The 19,742-nt window shown below is 37.8% G+C and overlaps 1 protein-coding gene across 1 annotated transcript; it reads right to left on the reverse strand.

The window, feature by feature from the left end:
• Window positions 1–964: 964 nt before the first annotated feature.
• Window positions 965–19,742, reverse strand: LOC137204990 (nephrocan-like). Its single transcript, XM_067702943.1, has 3 exons — window positions 19,554–19,742; window positions 12,422–13,323; window positions 965–2,323 (listed from the first exon to the last, which is right to left on the reverse strand). Exons 1-3 carry the CDS (start codon window positions 19,740–19,742, stop codon window positions 1,876–1,878), a joined length of 1,539 nt encoding a protein of 512 aa, XP_067559044.1. The 3' UTR covers window positions 965–1,875.

Raw genomic sequence — 19,742 nt, forward strand, 5'->3', positions numbered from 1 at the left:
ACAGTCCCACCTCTATCCCCAATCAGGCAGTTCTCAAAAGCATGCAGTATGCTAACACATATATATGGAATTTAAGAAAAAAAAAGAATGTCATGAAGAACCTAGGGGTAAGACAGGAATAAAGACATAGACCTACTAGAGAATGGACTTGAGGATATGGGGAGGGGGAAGGGTGAGCTGTGACCAAGCGAGAGAGTGGCATGGACATATATACACTACCAAATGTAAAATAGATAGCTAGTGGGAAGCAGCCACATAGCACAGGGAGATCAGCTTGGTGCTTTGTGACCACTTAGAGGGGTGGGATAGGAAGGGTGGGAGGGAGGGAGACGCAAGAGGGAGGAGATATGGGGATATATGTATATGTATAACTGATTCACTTTGTTATAAAGCAGAAACTAACACACCGTTGTAAAGCAATTATACTCCAATAAAGATGTAAAAAAGAAAAAAGAAAAGAAAGGCACTGCAGGGATTGTGGTCCTCGGAGAAAACTGAATGTAACCAAAGCACAGCCCTTTTCAGGAAGGCTATTTTAGGGACATCTGTGGTAATTACAGTGCCAGTTTACATTTCCTCTACTGGTTTCCCTTTGGTCTTGGTGAGACTGTCAAAGAGTAGCCTTGGCTACTGTCCCTTAGCCAAAGGCAAACATGTGACTCAAGCCGGATTTGCCTCTCCCTCTGGGGATGTGACTCTTCAGAACAGGGAAGCTAACACTGCTAATAGCGGGAACACTTCATTCTGCAGAGAACCCTGAAGAAGCTTAGGGACTCTTCATTACTTCTTCTGCCTGGGGCCCAGGAGCAGATCTGATCCCAGTCCTTTCCAGATTCTCCAGATTTTCCTTTGATTCTGTGAGCTATTCCCAACCTTTCCAATAAATTCTTGCTTGCTTAAGTTGGAGTCAGTTTTTATTACTTATAAACAAAAGCCTGTAGTGTAGGTCTATAGGTACCAGCTTCATACACAAAATCATCACTTTTTATTTGATAAAATGAACTACTCTATTTGCAGGAAGTTAGTTAGATAGAGATTTTATTGGGCATTACTATTTGTCTACGTTTCAGTATAAAATACAAACAAATTACTTTTAACATGGAAGGAATCTTACATCTTCTGACCATTCATTTCTACTTTCCTCCCCCCACCTCAACTTGTCTTAACTCTCACTTCATTCTTAAAAAGAAAGAGAAAAACTTATAAAAAGAATCTTGTATATCTAAATTTATTATATATTTCTGCTTAAGATATTGAACATTAAAAAAGTTTTTTTCTGGGCTTCCCTGGTGGCGCAGTGGTTGAGAGTCCACCTGCCGATGCAGGGGACACAGGTTCGTGCCCCGGTCCGGGAAGATCCCACATGCCACGGAGCGGCTGGGCCCGTGAGCCATGGCCGCTGAGCCTGCGCATCCGGAGCCTGTGCTCCGCAACGGGAGAGGCCATAACAGTGAGAGGCCCACGTACCGCAAAAAAAACACAACAAAACAAAAAAAACACAACTTTTTTTCTGGAGCACAGAGGATTTTTAGGGCAGTGAAACTACTCTGTGTGATATTATAGTGGTAAATACATGTCATTATATATTTGTCCAAACCCAGAGTATGTACAACACCAAGAGTAAACCCTAATGTACACTATGGACTTCAGGTGATTGTGACCTGTCAATAGAGATCCATCAGCTGTAACAAATGTTCCATTCTGGTGGGACATGTTGTAATGGGGCAGGCTATGTTTGTGTAGGGGTAGGAGGTATATAGGAAATCTCTGTACCTTCCCCTTAATTCTGCTATGAACCTAAAACTGCTCTAAAAATGAAGTCTATTTTACAAAAAGAAACAAAACCTTTTTCTAAACTGTAAGCTAAGCTCATCCTTAATCTATCTCATAATCATAATAATCGTCATCCACATTGATTCTGATGCTGGAGTGCTCTTCAGGCTTTGGTTTCTTTTTGGTCTCTTTGCTTTTCTCGGTCAGATGCAAGTGATGCTCACATTGCCTCATTATCTTTTTGGAAGACATCCAGCTCTCCCCTTGTCGTTCAGCTGGTGCCGCACATTGTCCTCCCCTCACATCTGTGCCCTTGGCCTTCAGGACCTCCCTGGCTCTCAGGAGACTGCAGGTGCAATTCCACGGATTTCCATCCAGATACAGATGCCTGAGGCGAGGCAACACCTCCAAGGCTTTGAGGTCTAAGGCAGAGATCTTGTTGTTCCTAAGGTTTAGAACCTGAAGCTGCTTCAGATCCTTGAGCTCCCTCTCAGCAATATCCTGGATGGCATTGCCTTTTAGGTCCAGCCTTGCTAAGGTTGCCGGGAGCCTGCAAAAGCATGGAAACAGGATGTGAAAGGAGGCTGTGACCATCATTCCATAACTGCCTAGGCAACTCAGATTGAGCAACACCCACCTCTTCTGTACCATTCTGTTCCCTCTGAAGCTAGAAAACAAGCTTTATTTTGTAAAGTTAATTAAAAGTGCAAACCTCAGTCTTATCTATAGGTCTTTAACACTTTCTCATAGGTCTTATTTTCTAGCCCTCTGATTTTTCTGGTTCCTAGCCATAAACTCTTTAATTTTTCATTTCAAATTGGATCATGTAACAAATTGATAAGGAAAATAGTAAGTTTCCAACTTTTTAGTTGGCAGATGCCATGAATCAATAATTTATAGGAAAGGTAAAAATATTGAATAAAAATATGAAAAGGTTGTTCTTCATGAATATAAAAGATGCAATGTTAGATATTAGAGCATCATTTTGAATTTAAATTTTAAAATTCATTTCTGATGAGGGTGTAGTGAGGTAAGAACTTAAACTCTGCTAGTGGGAGTATAAACTGGTACCATTTTGGAAACAATTTGGTAACATGTATCGAATTTAAATAACGTCATGCCTTTCAGCGTAGGAGATAATAGGAGAAGTGAATAGAGATTTATTTAAAAATATGTCATACATTTGATCATATTTATAACAGCAAAAAAATGATAAAGGGCTAATGTCCACTAATATGGAAATTAAGAGATAATGCACTATTATGTGATTATAAAAATCGTATTTTCAAATAATTTTTAAAATACCAGTTCTATAAAAAAGCTTTTCTGACTATGGCTTAAAAATCCAGAAGCTTGGGCTTCCCTGGTGGCGCAGTGGTTGAGAGTCCGCCTGCCGATGCAGGGGACACGGGTTCGTGCCCCTGTCTGGGAAGATCCCATGTGCCGTGGAGCGGCTGGGCCCGTGAGCCATGGCCACTGAGCCTGCGCGTCCGGAGCCTGTGCTCCGCAACGGGAGAGGCCACAACAGTAAGAGGCCCGCATACCGCAAAAAAAAAAAAAAAAAATCCAGAAGCTATAAAAGATCAATAAATCAACTACATTAAAAATCACAGAAAAAGAAATTGTATATGGCAAAAGACATATGCAAAATCAAAAGAAAAATGATAAACTGGGGGAACTATCTGCACTTTATATCCCAGACAAAGAGCCAATCTCCCTAATATGTAAAGGACTCTTACAAGTTGAGAAGAAAAGGTTTTAAAATAAGTCTAAAAGTGGGCAAAAAGTATGAATGGAAATCCACATAAAAGCAAAGCCTTAAAAATGGGCAGAAGACCTAAACAGACATCTCTCCAAAGAAGATACACAGATTGCCAACAAACACAGGAAAGGATGCTCAGCATCACTAATCATTAGAGAAATGCAAATCAAAACTACAATGAGATGTCATCTCACACTGGTCAGAATGGCCATCATCAAAAAATCTAGAAACAATAAATGCTGGGGAGGGTGTGGAGAAAAGGGAACACTCTTGCACTGCTGGTGGGAATGTGAATTGGTACAGCCACTATGGAGAACAGTATGGAGGTTCCTTAAAAAACTGCAAATAGAACTACCACGTGACCCAGCAATCCCACTACTGGGCATATACCCTGAGAAAACCATAATTCAAAAAGAGTCATGTACCAAAATGTTCATTGCAGCTCTATTTACAATAGCCCAGAGATGGAAACAATCTAAGTGTCCATCTTCGGATGAATGGATAAAGAAGATGTGGCATGTATATACAATGGAATATTACTCAGCCATAAAAAGAAATGAAGCTGAGCTATTTGTAATGAGGTGGATGGACCTAGAGTCTGTCATACAGAGTGAAGTAAGTCAGAAAGAGAAAGACAAATACTGTATGCTAACACATATATATGGAATCTAAGAAAAAAAATGTCATGAAGAACCTAGGGGTAAGACAGGAATAAAGACAGACCTACTAGAGAATGGACTTGAGGATATGGGAAGGGGGAAGGGTAAGCTGTGACAAAGCGAGAGAGAGGCATGGACATATATACACTACCAAACGTAAGGTAGATAGCTAGTGGGAAGCAGCCACATAGCACAGGGAGATCAGCTCGTGCTTTATGATCGCCTGGAGGGGTGGGAGGGAGGGAGACGCAAGAGGGAAGAGATATGGGAACATATGTATATATATAACTGATTCATTTTGTTGTAAAGCAGAAAATAACACACCATTGTAAAGCAATTATACTCCAATAAAGATGTTAAAAAAATAAATAAATAAAATAAAAAATAAAAGGAACTTATATTCTCAGAAAAAAAAAGAAAAGCCTTTAAGTCTTCAGCCATACTCAGAATAGAGAAATGAAGAATAAAAACACACAGAGATTCCATTTCTCACCTATCAGATTGGTAAAATGTCTTAATCCTTAGCAATACATTCTGTGGGCAAAGCCATGAAGAAGCAGACAATCTCATACATAGCTTGGTGGGAGCTGAAAATGGCATGGCTCCTGTGGAGAATTTAGCAAAGCCTAACAAAATAATGTGCATTTACCCTTCGACCCAGCAATTTCATTTCTAGGTAAAATCTCTGAAGATGTGATATTTTATATCCACAAACATATCCATATTTTACATCCACAAACATAAAACAGCACATGTGTATTTCTTATGGTATTATTTATAATAGCAAAAGACTGTAAACAACCCAGTACAACAGTAAAGAACTACTATGCAGCCTTGAAAAAGAAAGAGACTGGTCTCTATGAATTACCCATAAAATGATTTCTAGAAAGTATTGTTAAAGGGAAGAAAAACAAGAAGTGGAATAGTGTATGTAGTATCTTAGTTTTTATGTAAGAGGGAAATAAGAATACATGTACACATTTTGCTTGTTTTTGAAAAAAAAGAAAAAAGATAAACCAGAAGTGAATTAAAATAGTTACTTATAGGGAGTGTTTGGTTCCATATGGTTTTAACTTCTGAATCATGTTAACGTTTTACGTAAAACAAATAAAAACAAAACCAAGCCCTAAAATTGAACACAAGCCAAAACAAACAAATCTAATTAACTAATCAAATGTTTATGTTGGTAATGTAACCATATAAAATAAAGAAAAAGTACTCTGAATAGCTAAGCCTTAGACTCTAAAGACAAAAGGATCTGCAAAGAAATTTCTCGCAGTATATTTATTGTTAATATTACTCTTAGTAATACAATTCGAAACTTTTTAATGAATACTGTAAGGTAAAGAAAATAAGTAAATATATTAATCTTATTAGGAACCAAGATTTTCATTGTAAGAGAAAAAGATACAAATATAAAATAAGAGAAGAAAAAACTCTCTCTAATGTTAATATGAAGTGGAAATACCAATGTGAATTTATGATTTTAAAAAATATATATCTTCTACCTCTGTATACTGAAAGGATCTAAAAGCAATATTATACACTAGTAGCAATGTGATCCCAATAGCATAAGCTCACTGAACACACAGATCTTTGTTCCAGAATTCCAGTCGCTACTTAAAAGAAGCAAGGCTTCAATAAACAACAAGGTCCTACTGTTTAGCACAGGGAAGTATAATCAATATCCTGTGATAAACTATAATGGAAAAAATATGGAAAGGAATATATATATGTATAACTGAATCACTTTGCAGGACAGCAGAAATTAACACAACATTGTAAATCAACTATACTTCGATAAAATTAAAAAAAAAAAGAAGCAAGACTTCTTGGAAAAATGGCTAATTCCACGTCTGGGGCAAGGTAAGCTGGAATGTCTGAACTGGAATGCAATGAAGTGTTCAAAGATTAGTGGAACACCTATCATGATGGTTGCTATCAAAAATCCAGAAAATAACAAGTGTTAACAAGAATGTGGAGAAATTGGAAACTTTGTGCCCTGTTGATGGGAGTGTAAAATGGTACAGTCAATATGGAACACAGTATGGGTGGTTCCCCCCAAAATTAAAACTATACTTGCATATGATCCAGCAATTGCACTTCTGCATATATACTCAAAAGAATTGAAAGCAAGGTCTCAAAGAGATATTTATACACCCATGTTATACTCCCATATTGAATTCACAGTAGTTAAAATGTGGAAGCAATCCAAGTGTCCACTGATGGATGAATGAATAAGCAAAATACAAAATACAAGTACATACAATGGAATATTATTCAGCCTTGAAAGGAAGGAAATTCTGACGCATGCTACAACCTGAATAAGGATATTATGTTAAGTGAAAAAAGCCTGTCACAAAAAGATAACTACTGTATGATTCCACTTACATAAGATATCTAGAGTAGTCAGATTCATAGAAACAGGAAGTAGAATGGTGGTTGTCAGGGGGTGAGGGGAGGAGGGAAATGAGGAGTTGTTTAATGGGTGCAGAGTTTTGGTTTTGCAAGATGAAAAAGTTCTGGAGACTGGCTGCACAACAATGTGAAGATACTTAACAATATTGAATTGTACACGTAAAAATTAATAATTGTACACATAAATTTTATGTTATGTGTATTTTACCACAAGTTTATAAAAAGAGAGGTAATGGAATCATGTCTCATGAACATAGGAACCAGCTTGGAGGGGCTCCCACTAGCGAAATTTGGGGAAATTTGAGCACCAAAAGAGACTAGCAACTATAAATGATCATAACACACTGAATGAATTAAGATCCCTGGGTCCATAGTGATACCTGGAAAAAATAGAAAAGGGAAACTGGAGAGAAAAACCACACTATAATGTTAAATGGAAAAAATAGAAAAAAAATTGACTGATCTCAAATACATAAAAACAAATTATCGCTAGGCATAGGTTCTGGTTGAACAGTTATGGGTGACTTTTTTATTTTTCAGCACGCTAAATTTTCAACTTGAACAGGTATTTCTTTATAATCAGGAAAAAAAAATTTTAACCATGGATACCAATTTGAAAAATGTCATGCTAACGCCTGTTGATAAAAAATAAATAATAATCACAATTGTGAACTGAAAATCTTTCTGCTAGTCAACAACTTTATATTAAGTGCTATTCTCTTTGTGAAGTACAAGAAGTGAGAAAGCTTTTTAGGAAAAAAGTCCCTTGAAATACCATCTGAATGCTATCTTCATACAGTGTGAACATATTAGATGTACATTTCATTCTTTTTAGTATTTAGTGAATTTTTTTGTGGTGGTCCCTGTCATATGATCGTTATGTCAAAGAGAAAAAAGCAAATGAATTTAAACATATTTTATGACAATATTACCTTTTGTTTGTTATAGTATTATTCTCATATGAATTTCATTCTGAAACGTTAATCTCTTAGGTTATTGGCACTTAGCCTAAATTTTGCCCTTGTTTTTTTCTTTGATACTTACATTTTATATTTATATATATTTACGTTCATGGTTTTTTTTTGTTTGTTTGTTTTTGTGGTACGCGGGCCTCTCACTGTCGGGGCCTCTCCCGTTGCAGACGCGCAGGCTCAGTGGCCATGGCTCACAGGCCCAGCCACTCTGCGGCATGCGGGACCCTCCCGGACCGGGGCACGAACTCGCGTCCCCTGCATCGGCAGGTGGACTCTCAACCACTGCGCCACCAGGGAAGCCCTACGTTCATGTATTTCATATTTGTATTCCTCTCCTAAACCGTATAATACATATACATACATAAGTACTTGTGCTTTTGAGTATTTTAAAGTCTTATTTGTTTAACGTGCTTTCTTTTTCATTGGAATTAAATTTACCTAACAAAGCAGATTAATTTACCAGGGAAAATCACTTCACACATTTTAACAGTTTGATAAAAGCTTCTGCAAAGACATTTCTCTCAGTCGGTTTACTGTGAATACCACTAACAATTTTCAAATTGGTATCCACAGTTTAAATTGAATTTGAAGTTAATCCCTAAGACAATGTAATTTTGTGCACACACCAGCTTATACAAGGTACATCTCTAAAAGTTATACAGGAAATCTCTTGTGCATAGCTTTTTTTTTTTTTTTCAAGGAAAAATGGCCTGTTAATAGGTGGTGAGGCAGTAAGCGAGACTCTGTAACTATTGAGAGTACAGGGAGCACAGGGAGCACAGCTGAGGAAAGATACGGCAGAGTAAACCAGAGAGTCAAGTCTACTTATTAAGATTCGAGTTCTAACTTTGGCTATTCTATTCACCAGCATGTGACTTTAGGTAAGTTATTTAGCTCTTTAAAGCTTCTGATTTTCCACTATATAGATGAAAGTGCTCAGTACACAGAAGTTACATAAAAATGTTAGTAACGAAAATGAGCAAGCCAAGCTTTCTTTTAAACAAATACAGTTATTCAGTTCTGGGCTGGGCAGCCAAAAACTGTACCTGGTCTTAGGAGTACCTTTTTTTTTCTTTCATGTTTCTATGGATAACCAAAATGGCACTGTAAGAGAAGTCACTAATTTCCTCCTTCTGTGACCTTTGGGTAGTCATTTATTGCTTTGATACAATTTATCTTTATAAGTCTGATTTATACAAAAAGGTAGCCCTGATTTTAAGACAAACATATGCCTAGAAATGCTATTTCTTCTTTCGGCAGTGTCGCTTTTCAGAGTAAAAAAGGGGCGCACCCCCGTTATGTCTGTATGTGGCACTTGAGTAAGAGAAAATGCTGACTGGCTTCATCAGGTTGTAGAAAGCTATCCTGGATTTGAATTATCCAGATTGTGAATAAAGAAGGGGTGACGTAACTTACATTTGCTCCCCGAGCTGCAGCTTGGTGAAATGAGAAGCAGCAAGAAGCAAGACCCAGGTCTTGGGTAGACTAAATTCTAAGTAGTGGAGTGTATTGTTGATAGCAGAGTAAACCTCAGAGGGCGAGGGTGCAGTGCCTAAAATTCCCAGGCCCTGGGGTTAGACTATTGTATTTAACCCTGACTCCAAAATTTATTGACCATATGACTTCCAGCAAGTTTCTTGATACCTCTTAACCTTAATCTCTAATCTGTAAAATAATAGGTAAAACAGTGTACCTACCTTCACAGGATTGTTGTAAGGGAGTAACGGAATAACATGTATATTCATTCCCTGCTGAGCTTAGTAAGCACTTAGTAAATGTTAGGTATTGTTTCTATCTCGGTTAGCATATTTAGGCAAATGGCGTAGATATTTTAATTCATGTGTGCCTAAAACCATATACCATTATTTTCCTGATGAAATGTAGATTGCAGCATGGTAGACAGAGGGAGGGATTTGTGGAAACAGTTTGTGATAGGATACACAACGGGCGACTAACAGGTTAGGTTAGGTTAGGTTAGGTTAGCAACTAGCACAGATAGGTTGCCTGTGTTTACAGTTTATTTATAGAACACTGAATTTCAAAGTGTAGTTTTGTGTATGAATAAGAAGCATTCAAATAAAAAGAAAGAGTGTAATGTTTAAAGCTCATAAATAAAAGTCTCAAAATTCAAATATAAGGAATAGATTGTATTGTGTTTTAATTCTTTATGGGAGGAAAACCACGGGAAAATTTTTTGGGGTTCCTTCCCACTTTCCAATTTAAAGAAAAGTTGGGGAATGGTGGTTTGGGAAGCGGTGGTCCTGATGGGGAATTTAAAAATCACTCTCTAGGGCTTCCCTGGCGGCGCAGTGGTTGAGAGTCCGCCTGCCGATGCAGGGGACACGGGTTCGTGCCCCGGTCTGGGAAGATCCCACATGCCGGGGAGTGGCTAGGCCCGTGAGCCATGGCCGCTGAGCCTGCGCGTCTGGAGCCTGTGCTCTGCAACGGGAGAGGCCACAACAGTGAGAGGCCCGTGTACCGAAAAAAAAAAAAAAATCACTCTCTACAGGAGCATTGCTCTCATAACAGGCCAGGTTCTTTGACAAAGCAGACAGTTGTGTTGTTTCATTTAAGCCTCATAGGAAAAGCCCCCTGGTATCTTCTTTCTTGCCCCATTGTCCTTTCCCAGTAGTTCTCAAACCTGGCTACACATTAAATTCATCTGGGGAGTTTTTAAAAAATACCGATGCCTGGGCCACAACCCTTGGGTGTCTGATTTAATTGGTTTGAAATGAGGTCTAGGCATGAGTAGGCTTTATAAAAGTTCTCCAGATAATTCCATCGTAAAGTCAGACTTGAAAATTAGGGTTAGCTTAGGCTTGCAATTCCATTATACACTCTGTTGGGTAGAAACTTTGTGCTTTCTGTAGTCACTTATTAAAACACAAATACCCTGGCAGGAGTAAATAATTAAGCTATTTTTCACTCATTAAACTTAGCAGGATTACTTCACCAAATGCTTTCTAAAGGTCACCCGAATAGAAAAGCCCACCGAGTTCACAGTTTTGCCCATGGCTGTCATAGCCTGCTGAGAATCCTTATGTGATACAGTCACTCCCTAACCTGTTTGATGAGTTTTTATTTTATACACGATTTTTTGTTTGGAGGAGGAGCATGCAGTAATAGAAAATAAGGCTTGAACATAGTAGAGAAATTATTTAAATAACAACAAGAATTAGAGTCCTGAAATACTGCCCGCATGTTCTTGTCTTCAGGGCTGTTCTGTCTAGAACACTTTTTCCCCCAGACAGCTTCACAACTAAATCCCTCACCTCCTTCCAGTCTTTGCTCAGAGCTTACCTTTTCAGAAGGGTTACCATGCTTACCTCATTGAAAATTGCAACCATCCACCCTCGTTCACTGTAGTCCTGAACCTGGTAATCCTGCCTGCCCCTTTTTGTTGTTAATTATAACACCTAACACTATCTCAATATTATATACTTTACTTACATATTATGTTGTCACTCTTTCCCTGCTAGAATTTAAGCTGTACAGAACAAGAAGTTTTACCTCTTTTATTACACTGATGTATCCCAAGTGCCTGGTAAAGTACCTGGCACATGGTGAATGCTCAAAACATACTTGTTGAATTAAATTAATTGTATGCACATGCTTAGGCATTAAGAGAAATTGATTACTTTCAAATTATCCTCAATACATAATTTAAAATACTGATTTCAGTTCAAAAAATCACCTTTCGATGTTTTGCATTGGGTACAGTGCAAAAAAAATGAGTATCTGTCCATATCAGATAATTTTTTCCTTTCTCATTGATAAGAAAAATTATCATAATGAACACTGATAATAAGTAAATCAAGTGCCACAGGATTCTACAGAAGCCAGAAGCTGGCACATTAATTATGAGAAATTTGATAACAATAATAGGGCAGGAAGCATTTTTTTCTATAGTTCTGAAAGGAAAAAGAATCCACTAATAGACACATTTAATAAACAACATAATATCTTTTTTAGGAGAATAATAGTATTTATTCTACTGTTTTTTAATTCTACTTTAAAATGTGGAACATGTGATAAAGTTTAAATAAATAGGATCAATTAATGTACAGGTACAGTGGGTTGGGTATAGAAGGAGGGATATTTGGAAGAGAAATTAACTGTCAGAGTATGAGGGTGTGTGTGTGTTTGTGTGAGAGAGAAAGAGAACAGAAGAAACAACCAAAAACAGAAAGTAAGATGGACACAAATTGTCTCACACACTCACAGACAGACACCCAGAGAAATAAGCAGCATCCCTTAAGCCCTTTAAAAATCACAGCACTGAGAAGAACATGAGGCTCCCAATACATAATTCAAAATAAATACAATGTTAGATTACAGAGTTTTGATTTTTTTCACCACAAATACTACTTCAATGCTTTTTAAAAATATAAATGTATTAGTACATTCCCCCCAACCCCGCCCCACCTCAGTTTTTCCTGGTGTCCTGCTTTGCTAGTGGTTAAGCACATGCCTAGTCAGCCTGTTGCTAGATCCAGGCCATATACTTAGAAACCAGAACACAGTTTTACAAGTAACATCCCCCTATGATGTTTGTTACCATACGTCCCCAGAGTGATATTGCATATTTTCAAATACAGATGTCCCCTGTTGGTGTCTTGTCCTACAGGCAAGATAAGTTAAGTTAGTGCAGGGGTCAGCTTGAGGGTTGGAGATTCCAAACCCCTGTTTAAATTCCACCCCTGAACCCTTGGATAGCCTTGATCAGATACTTTATGTATGCTTGGATGACTTTTCTTGCTTGTATAATGTACTTAGTTGTCCCAGTTTTTGGAAAACTTTTTTAGTAGTTACTGTAAATAGTAACGCTCACTTACCGTAGAGGTATAGACAAGAGCAGGTTCTGCTCCAGGGCCAGGTTGGAGAGCTGGGAACACCTTTGCAGGGCTCCAGCTTCAAACAAGCTGACAACGTTGTTGTCCAGAAACAAATGTTTCAAATCTCGGAGGTCCTGGAAGTCTTGTGCTGTAACTTTCTGAATCAGATTGTTGCTGATATCAAGCTTTTGTAGCCTTGCTGGTAGTCTGAGGGGCAACGTTTGAAGCTGGTTTTGGGACAGCTCAAGGGTAGTTAAATTGGCAAGGAGCTGTGCCCCATCTATGGAAGAGAGTGAGTTTTCTGACAGGTAAAGATGGGAAAGATTCTCCAAATGTTTCATATCTTGAAACCTTACCACTTTGAGCCGGTTTCTCTCCATTTTTAATGAGAGCAAGGATTTGGGCAGGTTAATAGGAATTTTAGTCAGAAAGTTACTACTGAAACTGAGAAACTGCAAAGACTGAAGAGAAGTGAAGAAGCTAGCTGGTATGAGATGTAGCTTATTATTCTCCATGCTCAGATGTTTCAGATGGGGAAGTGCCAGTGGTCCATTCACAGACTCGATATTGTTGCTGTCCAACACCAAGCTTTGCAAACTGACAAGAGAAGAGAGCATGCTGGGAGGGAGAGAAGAGATCAGATTGTTTTTCAGTTCAAGGATTTTTAATTTCTTCAGTCCTTCAAAATCAGATCCGTGAAGGACATATATTGAATTATCATTTAGTTTTAACACTTCAAGACTGGCTGGGAGAGCACTGGGGACCTGTCTTAACTTATTTTTCCAGAGTTCCAACGTCTTCAAAGTACTCAGAGTCTTGAAAGTGTCATTTTCTACCGACTCTGTTCCACTGGCCAGCAGAATAAAATCTTCTAGAGCTGACATTTGAGTGAAGTTAGACAGCTACAAAAAATTCAGGGATGGGGAATGGGGGAGAAAAGCAGTAAATTAGGATTATTGTAAGAAAAAAAAGCCATATACATTATCATTCAATACCAATGATACTTCAGATTTCCCTTCAGGATCTATTTAAATATCTCTTGGAAAAGGATAGAAACTCAGGTTCTGACCATTTTTATTCATTTGTTAACAGTATAACATGTCTAAAATATTTTAAGCACTTTCACACACTATTGGTAGACATAAAGTTGGCCAACTTTTTCTGCGTATTCTTTGACCCAGCAAATTTACTTCTAGGTAGAAGTACTTAAAAATTGCACAATGATTTATGCAATAGGCTGTTCTTGGTTGCATCATCTTGTAATAGCCAAAAAAGAAACAATCTGGAAATATTTCACCAAACTATAGAGTTTCTAACTCTAGGGGATAAAATTATAAGGAATTTTCATTATCTATCTACATTTTGCAATGTTTAGTTTTTTTAAATTATAAATTACCTTTTTAACAATTTAAGCATTAAAAGTAAAAAAATTTTAATGTCCTAGATACTGCTATCAATAGAATGGGCCTATCAGAAAAACATTTTCAACTGTATAATAGTTTGGAAAACTAGCCTCGTTGTTCCTACCGGCCAATTTACGCTTCACTGATGAAAAAGGTTCATGAAGAAACAAACAGGATACATGTGTCTCCATCTCTGTAGAGCAAGGAGTCCATTCACGCATATATCCCAGACCTAATGCTATTCCTCTCCTAGATTTTAGAAATTACCAAATCTGCTGTACTTTCTCCATGGTTTGCAAGTTCAAGCACCCCTATCTCTCCACATATCCCCCAAACTCCTCCTAGGTGGACATCCACCTCTTTTCTAGCATGATGTAATTTGGTATTTGGTTCTCAGAGTAAAATCATGTTTAGGCAAAAAGAGGAATTGTTCCAGATTTTCCTGAGCTTGATAAATCTTTACAAAACTTTCAACCTGCTTTAGAATTCAATTAAACTGGAATTTTCAGTGCACACTTTTATGTCTTACTATCTACAGTTTCTAAATGTTGGATTTAATTGTGAAGTTGAGCTCTTTTGTAACATCAATACATGATTAATACCTTAAAAGTGGGTTAATTTTGCATCACATATTTGTTACAGGTATTTATATTCTGGGAAGACACGTGATGTGAATTATGGTATATTTTAAAGTATCTCCTAATATGATATTCTAGCTGAAGAATCTCATGTTAAAAACTCCATAAACAGATTTTAATTATAATAGTTTTGATAGCTGCCTTGGCTTATATATTGTTACTAACATTTGATATTTTCTTAATGATTAATCAGATGTATTAATTAGTCTTAATCCCAAGATCAATAGCTTTTTTTTTTGCATTTGTTGAGCATCTACAAGTTCCAAGTACTTTTTTATGTGTTATCATTAATTCTCCTAATAACCCTGAAAGTTTGGTGTCGTCAAACTTGAAAGTTTGTTATCGTCAAACTTGAAAGAGTTGAGAATTTCAACAAAGTCCATTGGACTCCAAAGCCCTTTCTTCCTCAACTCATCATTTTCTAATACATTTTCCATTGCCTGTGGTCTATAATTAATGTTTTTCAAAAAAGACTCAAGATCTGGACACAGATCATAGAGTTTTAGAAAAGCAGAAATTTTAGAGATTATCTAGTCCAAAACTTCCATACAAGGAATGATGCCAAAAAAAAATTAAATGACCTGTCCAAGATTCAGTGTTGTTTAATCTGTTCTTCATTCTGAAGTACCTTTTTCTAGGCTTTCTTTCATGTAAAGTCATGATTGACTCTACACATAGCTTTTCACCTTTGGGTCTGTTGATCTTCCACAAAAAAGACCTTGGTGTTGCAAATGCTTCTACTTCTATCTGAGTGACCACAGACCCTAAAAGATTGCTGACTATGTAGCAAGTCTCGGAGATGACATGGATCTGAATGGGCAATTTCTATGGGGACTAGACAAAGAGTGGTGTCAGAGCTTCAATTTGTCTTCATTTCTATTTGTAAAGTATATAGACTAGCTAATAGTAAATATAGGTCATTTTCTTAACTGAATCCAGTGAATAGTTGTTTCCTATTATTAAGCATAGAGAACCTTTGCTCTTTATCAGGTCAGTGCAGATTACTTTTGATTATTATTAGTTAAAATGGCCACCATTTTCTAAGTATTTACTATGTTTATCTTTACAAAGATCTATGTGTAAGCATGATTATTCCCTTTTCAATGAGGTAAACTCAAGAAGGCAAAACAAAATGTCCAAGTATGTCTTGCTAGTAAGTTGAAAAGTTCGGCTTCCAACCCAGGTTTACCTTACCCCAACACATATATTTTTAACCTTAGTGTTTATAACATGCATTTAGCTGAAGAGTAGAGAGTTCTGGTGCCACAAACAGTGAGGAAGACCCCCAATGATTTTCAACTTATCAGTTGAGTTTGCAGAGCTGACAAAGGGAAAAAAATTCTGCCAGACCTGTTTTTCCATTTCCATGGCCTAAGCAGGGTTGTGCTCAAGAGATGTGGAAAGAGATGCTTTTGCCCTGCAGCTAACCTTGGGGCTGCTGGCAGTTTTTCAACATTGCTTAAAAAGCAAGGCAAGTATGGCTTGGTGTTAACAATTAGGCTTAGGAAGCTTAGCTAAGTAAAATTCCTGCCATCACAGTTGTACAGTTTAGTGAGCCTAATACTTATGTAGATAAAAGTTACTATATAATAAGAAAAGTTTAAAAAGAAAAAAAAAGCAAACCAAGTAAAATGAAATAGAGGGGCAACTTCTGCTGGTTTCCCCGTGAAAAGGCTTTGTTTCAGGTTTTAATGCTGGGCAGGCCCTACTTCAAGCATTAGAAGGTTACCTGCCTTTCTTAGTCACCTTATAGGTCCAGTGCACACAGGAAACTCACACACCCTCACAGTGACTGCCTCAGACATGTGTGAACCAAGCCAGCAAGGAGTTTGTAAATTATGTTGGAATTTTTTTTCTGATGATCAAAGCAACACTTGTTCTCTGTAAACAATTTAAAAATCTGAAAAGTATGGAGAGAATATAAAAAGAATCTATAATTCCCCCCCACACTTGTTGATAAACCATATATTTCTTAGCCAAGAGGAATGTGAAGTATCTTCTTCTCTCCACAAAAGATGTAAAGTGCAATTATTTTAATTGACTGCCACCATAAAGACATTTCTATTTGTCCTCTAAACGTTAGAGCTAAAACTATAAAACTCTTAGAAGAAAATATAGGCATACATTTTCATGACCTTGGATTTGGTAAAAGCTCTCTTGGATATGACACCAGGTGTAATCCTCTCCAGCAGCACCCAGCTGTCCAGATATAGGAGAAACAAAGGAAAATGATCACCCTAATGTAAGACTGAGGCTTTGCTGAATAGGTGCTGAGATAATTAATTGTGGGATGCAAAGAGGGAAGGGTTAGGGAAAGAAGATAGATAAGAAATGAACTGATTATCTGAGAGAAAGTGGGTAGATCTAGGACTAGAAGTCTCCATGAAGTGGAAAGATAAGTGTAGAGTATGGCAGCTGAAGGGAAAGGACATGATGACCAGAGAGTGGGTAGGGGAATTCAAGATTTTTGAGTGCAGAAGTTTCAGATACAATGAGGATTATGATATAAGCAAGAGAGTAGACGGCTGTGGTGAAGTGGAAATGTAGATAGATACTTTTTTATGAGTTCAAGGAGTGGGACTAGGATATTGGACACTGAAGGCACACCAAAAGATGCAGGACTTAGGATGGAGAGGAGGAGTAGGAGCCAGTATGGAAGGGACCAGGGGCACAGTATAAGACACACAGAGGAACAGAGTGTTACAGTGTGATGGCATGCACCTCAAAGAAGTAGGGATTTTTACAGATAAATGGATAAATAAAGTACCTCTTGAAGGCAGGAACTATGAATTTTTACTTTTTTTTCCAGCTGTGCTGCATGGCTTGCAGGATCTTAATTCCCTCACCAGGGATTGAACCTGGGCCATGGCAGTGAAAGCCCAGAATCCTAACCACTAAGCCACCAGGGAACTCCTAGAACTGAATTTTTCATCTTTTATCCCCAGTCTCAAACACAGCATTCACAGACCCAAAGACAGTTGAATTATATGAACAAGTAGCTGAAACATTTAAAATTGTGGTGTATATACACATATACGTGTGTGTGTGTATATATATATATATATGTTGTGCATATATGTGATGTATGTGTATATATATGCACATATATGTGTGTGTATATATATATAATTTCTATTGCTATTAATCTGAAGATCCATTTTAAGACTTTTTACTTTAAATATAGGCACCCAATCTGTAGTTCAAACCAAATAAACAGAATATACATTGCATTCACCAAATGCAAGTAAACTATGGTCATTTAAAGCCTAAGGATTTTTAAAAGAGAAAAGAGAAGGATTATTGGTCAGAGCTTTCTACTTCCTTCACAAAACAATCCTCTCTTTTGCCAACCTTTCTGCTGTGAACTGTGCTTCCTAGAGATAATTAACTGGGTTAAAGTCAGGGAAGTGGCAGTATTGCTGTTCAGTGAACTTAAACCAATGACAAATGAACTCATCCAATAAGTGAATTTGACGAGAGGCATAATTTCATCTTATTGGCTGCAAAGCAGCAGTGTGGGATCATTACCAGGCTTAGTTGACACTCCCGCTCTCGGTATCTCAAGTCCTCAGGACAAATATTTAAGCATCTTGCCCTTTAACCAGGTGTCTTGATTGAATGCTGAGACCTGACAGGGTCAGACCTGCTCTCTGGCATTAGGCACTACTGGATTAGAAGAGGAAAGTAAACAGATGATGACCAGGCAATTGTGCTTATTGAGCCTCGAAATAAATACTATGCCACATATTTTAAACTCCCTGTGTTTATGTGCACCTACATTAAAATTTCTTAACCAAATAAAAAGGGAGGGGGAAGTGTCTCTGTTTGAAGGAAAAATACATTCACCTGCTGACTCTCTGCACCTGGATCACAGACAGGCATTTCCTTATCTTAAGATTTGGATCAATGAGGGAGAAGCAGTGACCAGTAAAGGCAAACTCAGAGTCATAGAATTTTCCATCTAGAAAGTTCCTGGGATCCCCAATCTAATCCAGCCTTCTCACGTCATAAAGGTAACAAATGAGGTCTGCAGATTTTTTTAACTGCTTGTCTAAGGTAGTTCTATCTCTAGTTAATGAGAAAACTAGAATGAGAACTCTAGTCTCTTGATGCCTTTCAAAATACCAAAGGTCAAAAACAAAAGTTTCGGGCTTCCCTGGTGGCGCAGTGGTTAAGAATCCGCCTGTCAATGCAGGGGATACGGGTTTGAACCCTGGTCCTGGAGGATCCCACATGCCATGGAGCAACTAAGCTCGTGTGCCACAACTACTGAATCCCGCATGCCTAGAGCCTGTGCTCGGCAACAAAAGAAGCCACCGCAATGAGAAGCCCACGCACCGCAACAAAGAGCGACCCCGCCTCGCTGCAACTAGAGAAAGCCTGCGCGCAGCAACGAAGACCCAACGCAGCCAAAAATAAATAAGTAAAATATTTTAAAAAGTTTCTTTGTGTTATACAAGTCAGACAAATCTATAGCACTCTTTTCAGTGCCCTCTGAATAGGTAAGCATGAAAATAGACATCATAATTAAAAGCACGTAGAATGAGAATTGCAGTAATGTGGCAAAACAAAAACACATATTTCTTCTGTATATGTTTCCACAAAGACACTGATGCCTGGCTGGTTTGTAGAGCTTGTATGAATAATTCTCATATGCTGCATTCACCTTGATAGTCTTAAAATGTTCTAAGTATCATCTGCCTTCTATGGCACATACAAAACTACTTTTCCCCTAAAAGGACTTCTTTTTAACATGGGGAGACAAAGGGGCCATATGATCTCAAACTCTTTTTGTTAAGAAAGAGTCATTTCTTTACTTTTACTCTGCAACAACATAATTAGAATTTTCAAAAATAAAAAATTAATTATAGACTCCGATTTTGGGGGGGCTACTTTCCTAAAAAGAAATATCCAGAGGCATATACCCATCTCAGTATACAGAGCAAACAGGTAGCTAGTGCAACTACCCGACTTCATAACCATCACTTTACGTTTTGATTATTTAAATCAAGTTTAACAAACCCACACTTGCCCCTCACCCTATCTCACAAAATAAAATTGCAGTAACTTGAGTGTAGAATGAGTAATTACCTGAAGGTGCTGAATTTTGCTATGACTGACGTAGAGCTTCTTGGTGGTGGAAGGAATACCTGACGGCACCTCCGTTAGCCTGTAGCATTGCACCGACTGCTCTGAATCACAGCTGCATCTTCCAGGACAGTTAGGATCGAAACCATAGCTAAGAGAGAGCAAAACAAAGAAAGCATAAAGCAGACACAT

The sequence above is a fragment of the Pseudorca crassidens genome, chromosome 13 (genome assembly GCF_039906515.1).
Source record: "Pseudorca crassidens isolate mPseCra1 chromosome 13, mPseCra1.hap1, whole genome shotgun sequence".
Lineage (NCBI taxonomy): Eukaryota > Metazoa > Chordata > Mammalia > Artiodactyla > Delphinidae > Pseudorca > Pseudorca crassidens.

Excerpts from the sequence above, each read along its gene's own strand:
- LOC137204990 (XM_067702943.1), bottom strand. The coding sequence starts at position 19,742 with ATGTGTCTGCTTTATGCTTTCTTTGTTTTGCTCTCTCTTAGCTATGGT. Across the intron at positions 13,324-19,553 it reads GCAAAATTCAGCACCTTCAG|CTGTCTAACTTCACTCAAAT; the intron begins GTAATTACTCAT and ends AATTTTTTGTAG. Across the intron at positions 2,324-12,421 it reads CTCTTGTCTATACCTCTACG|GCTCCCGGCAACCTTAGCAA; the intron begins GTAAGTGAGCGT and ends ATGCTTTTGCAG.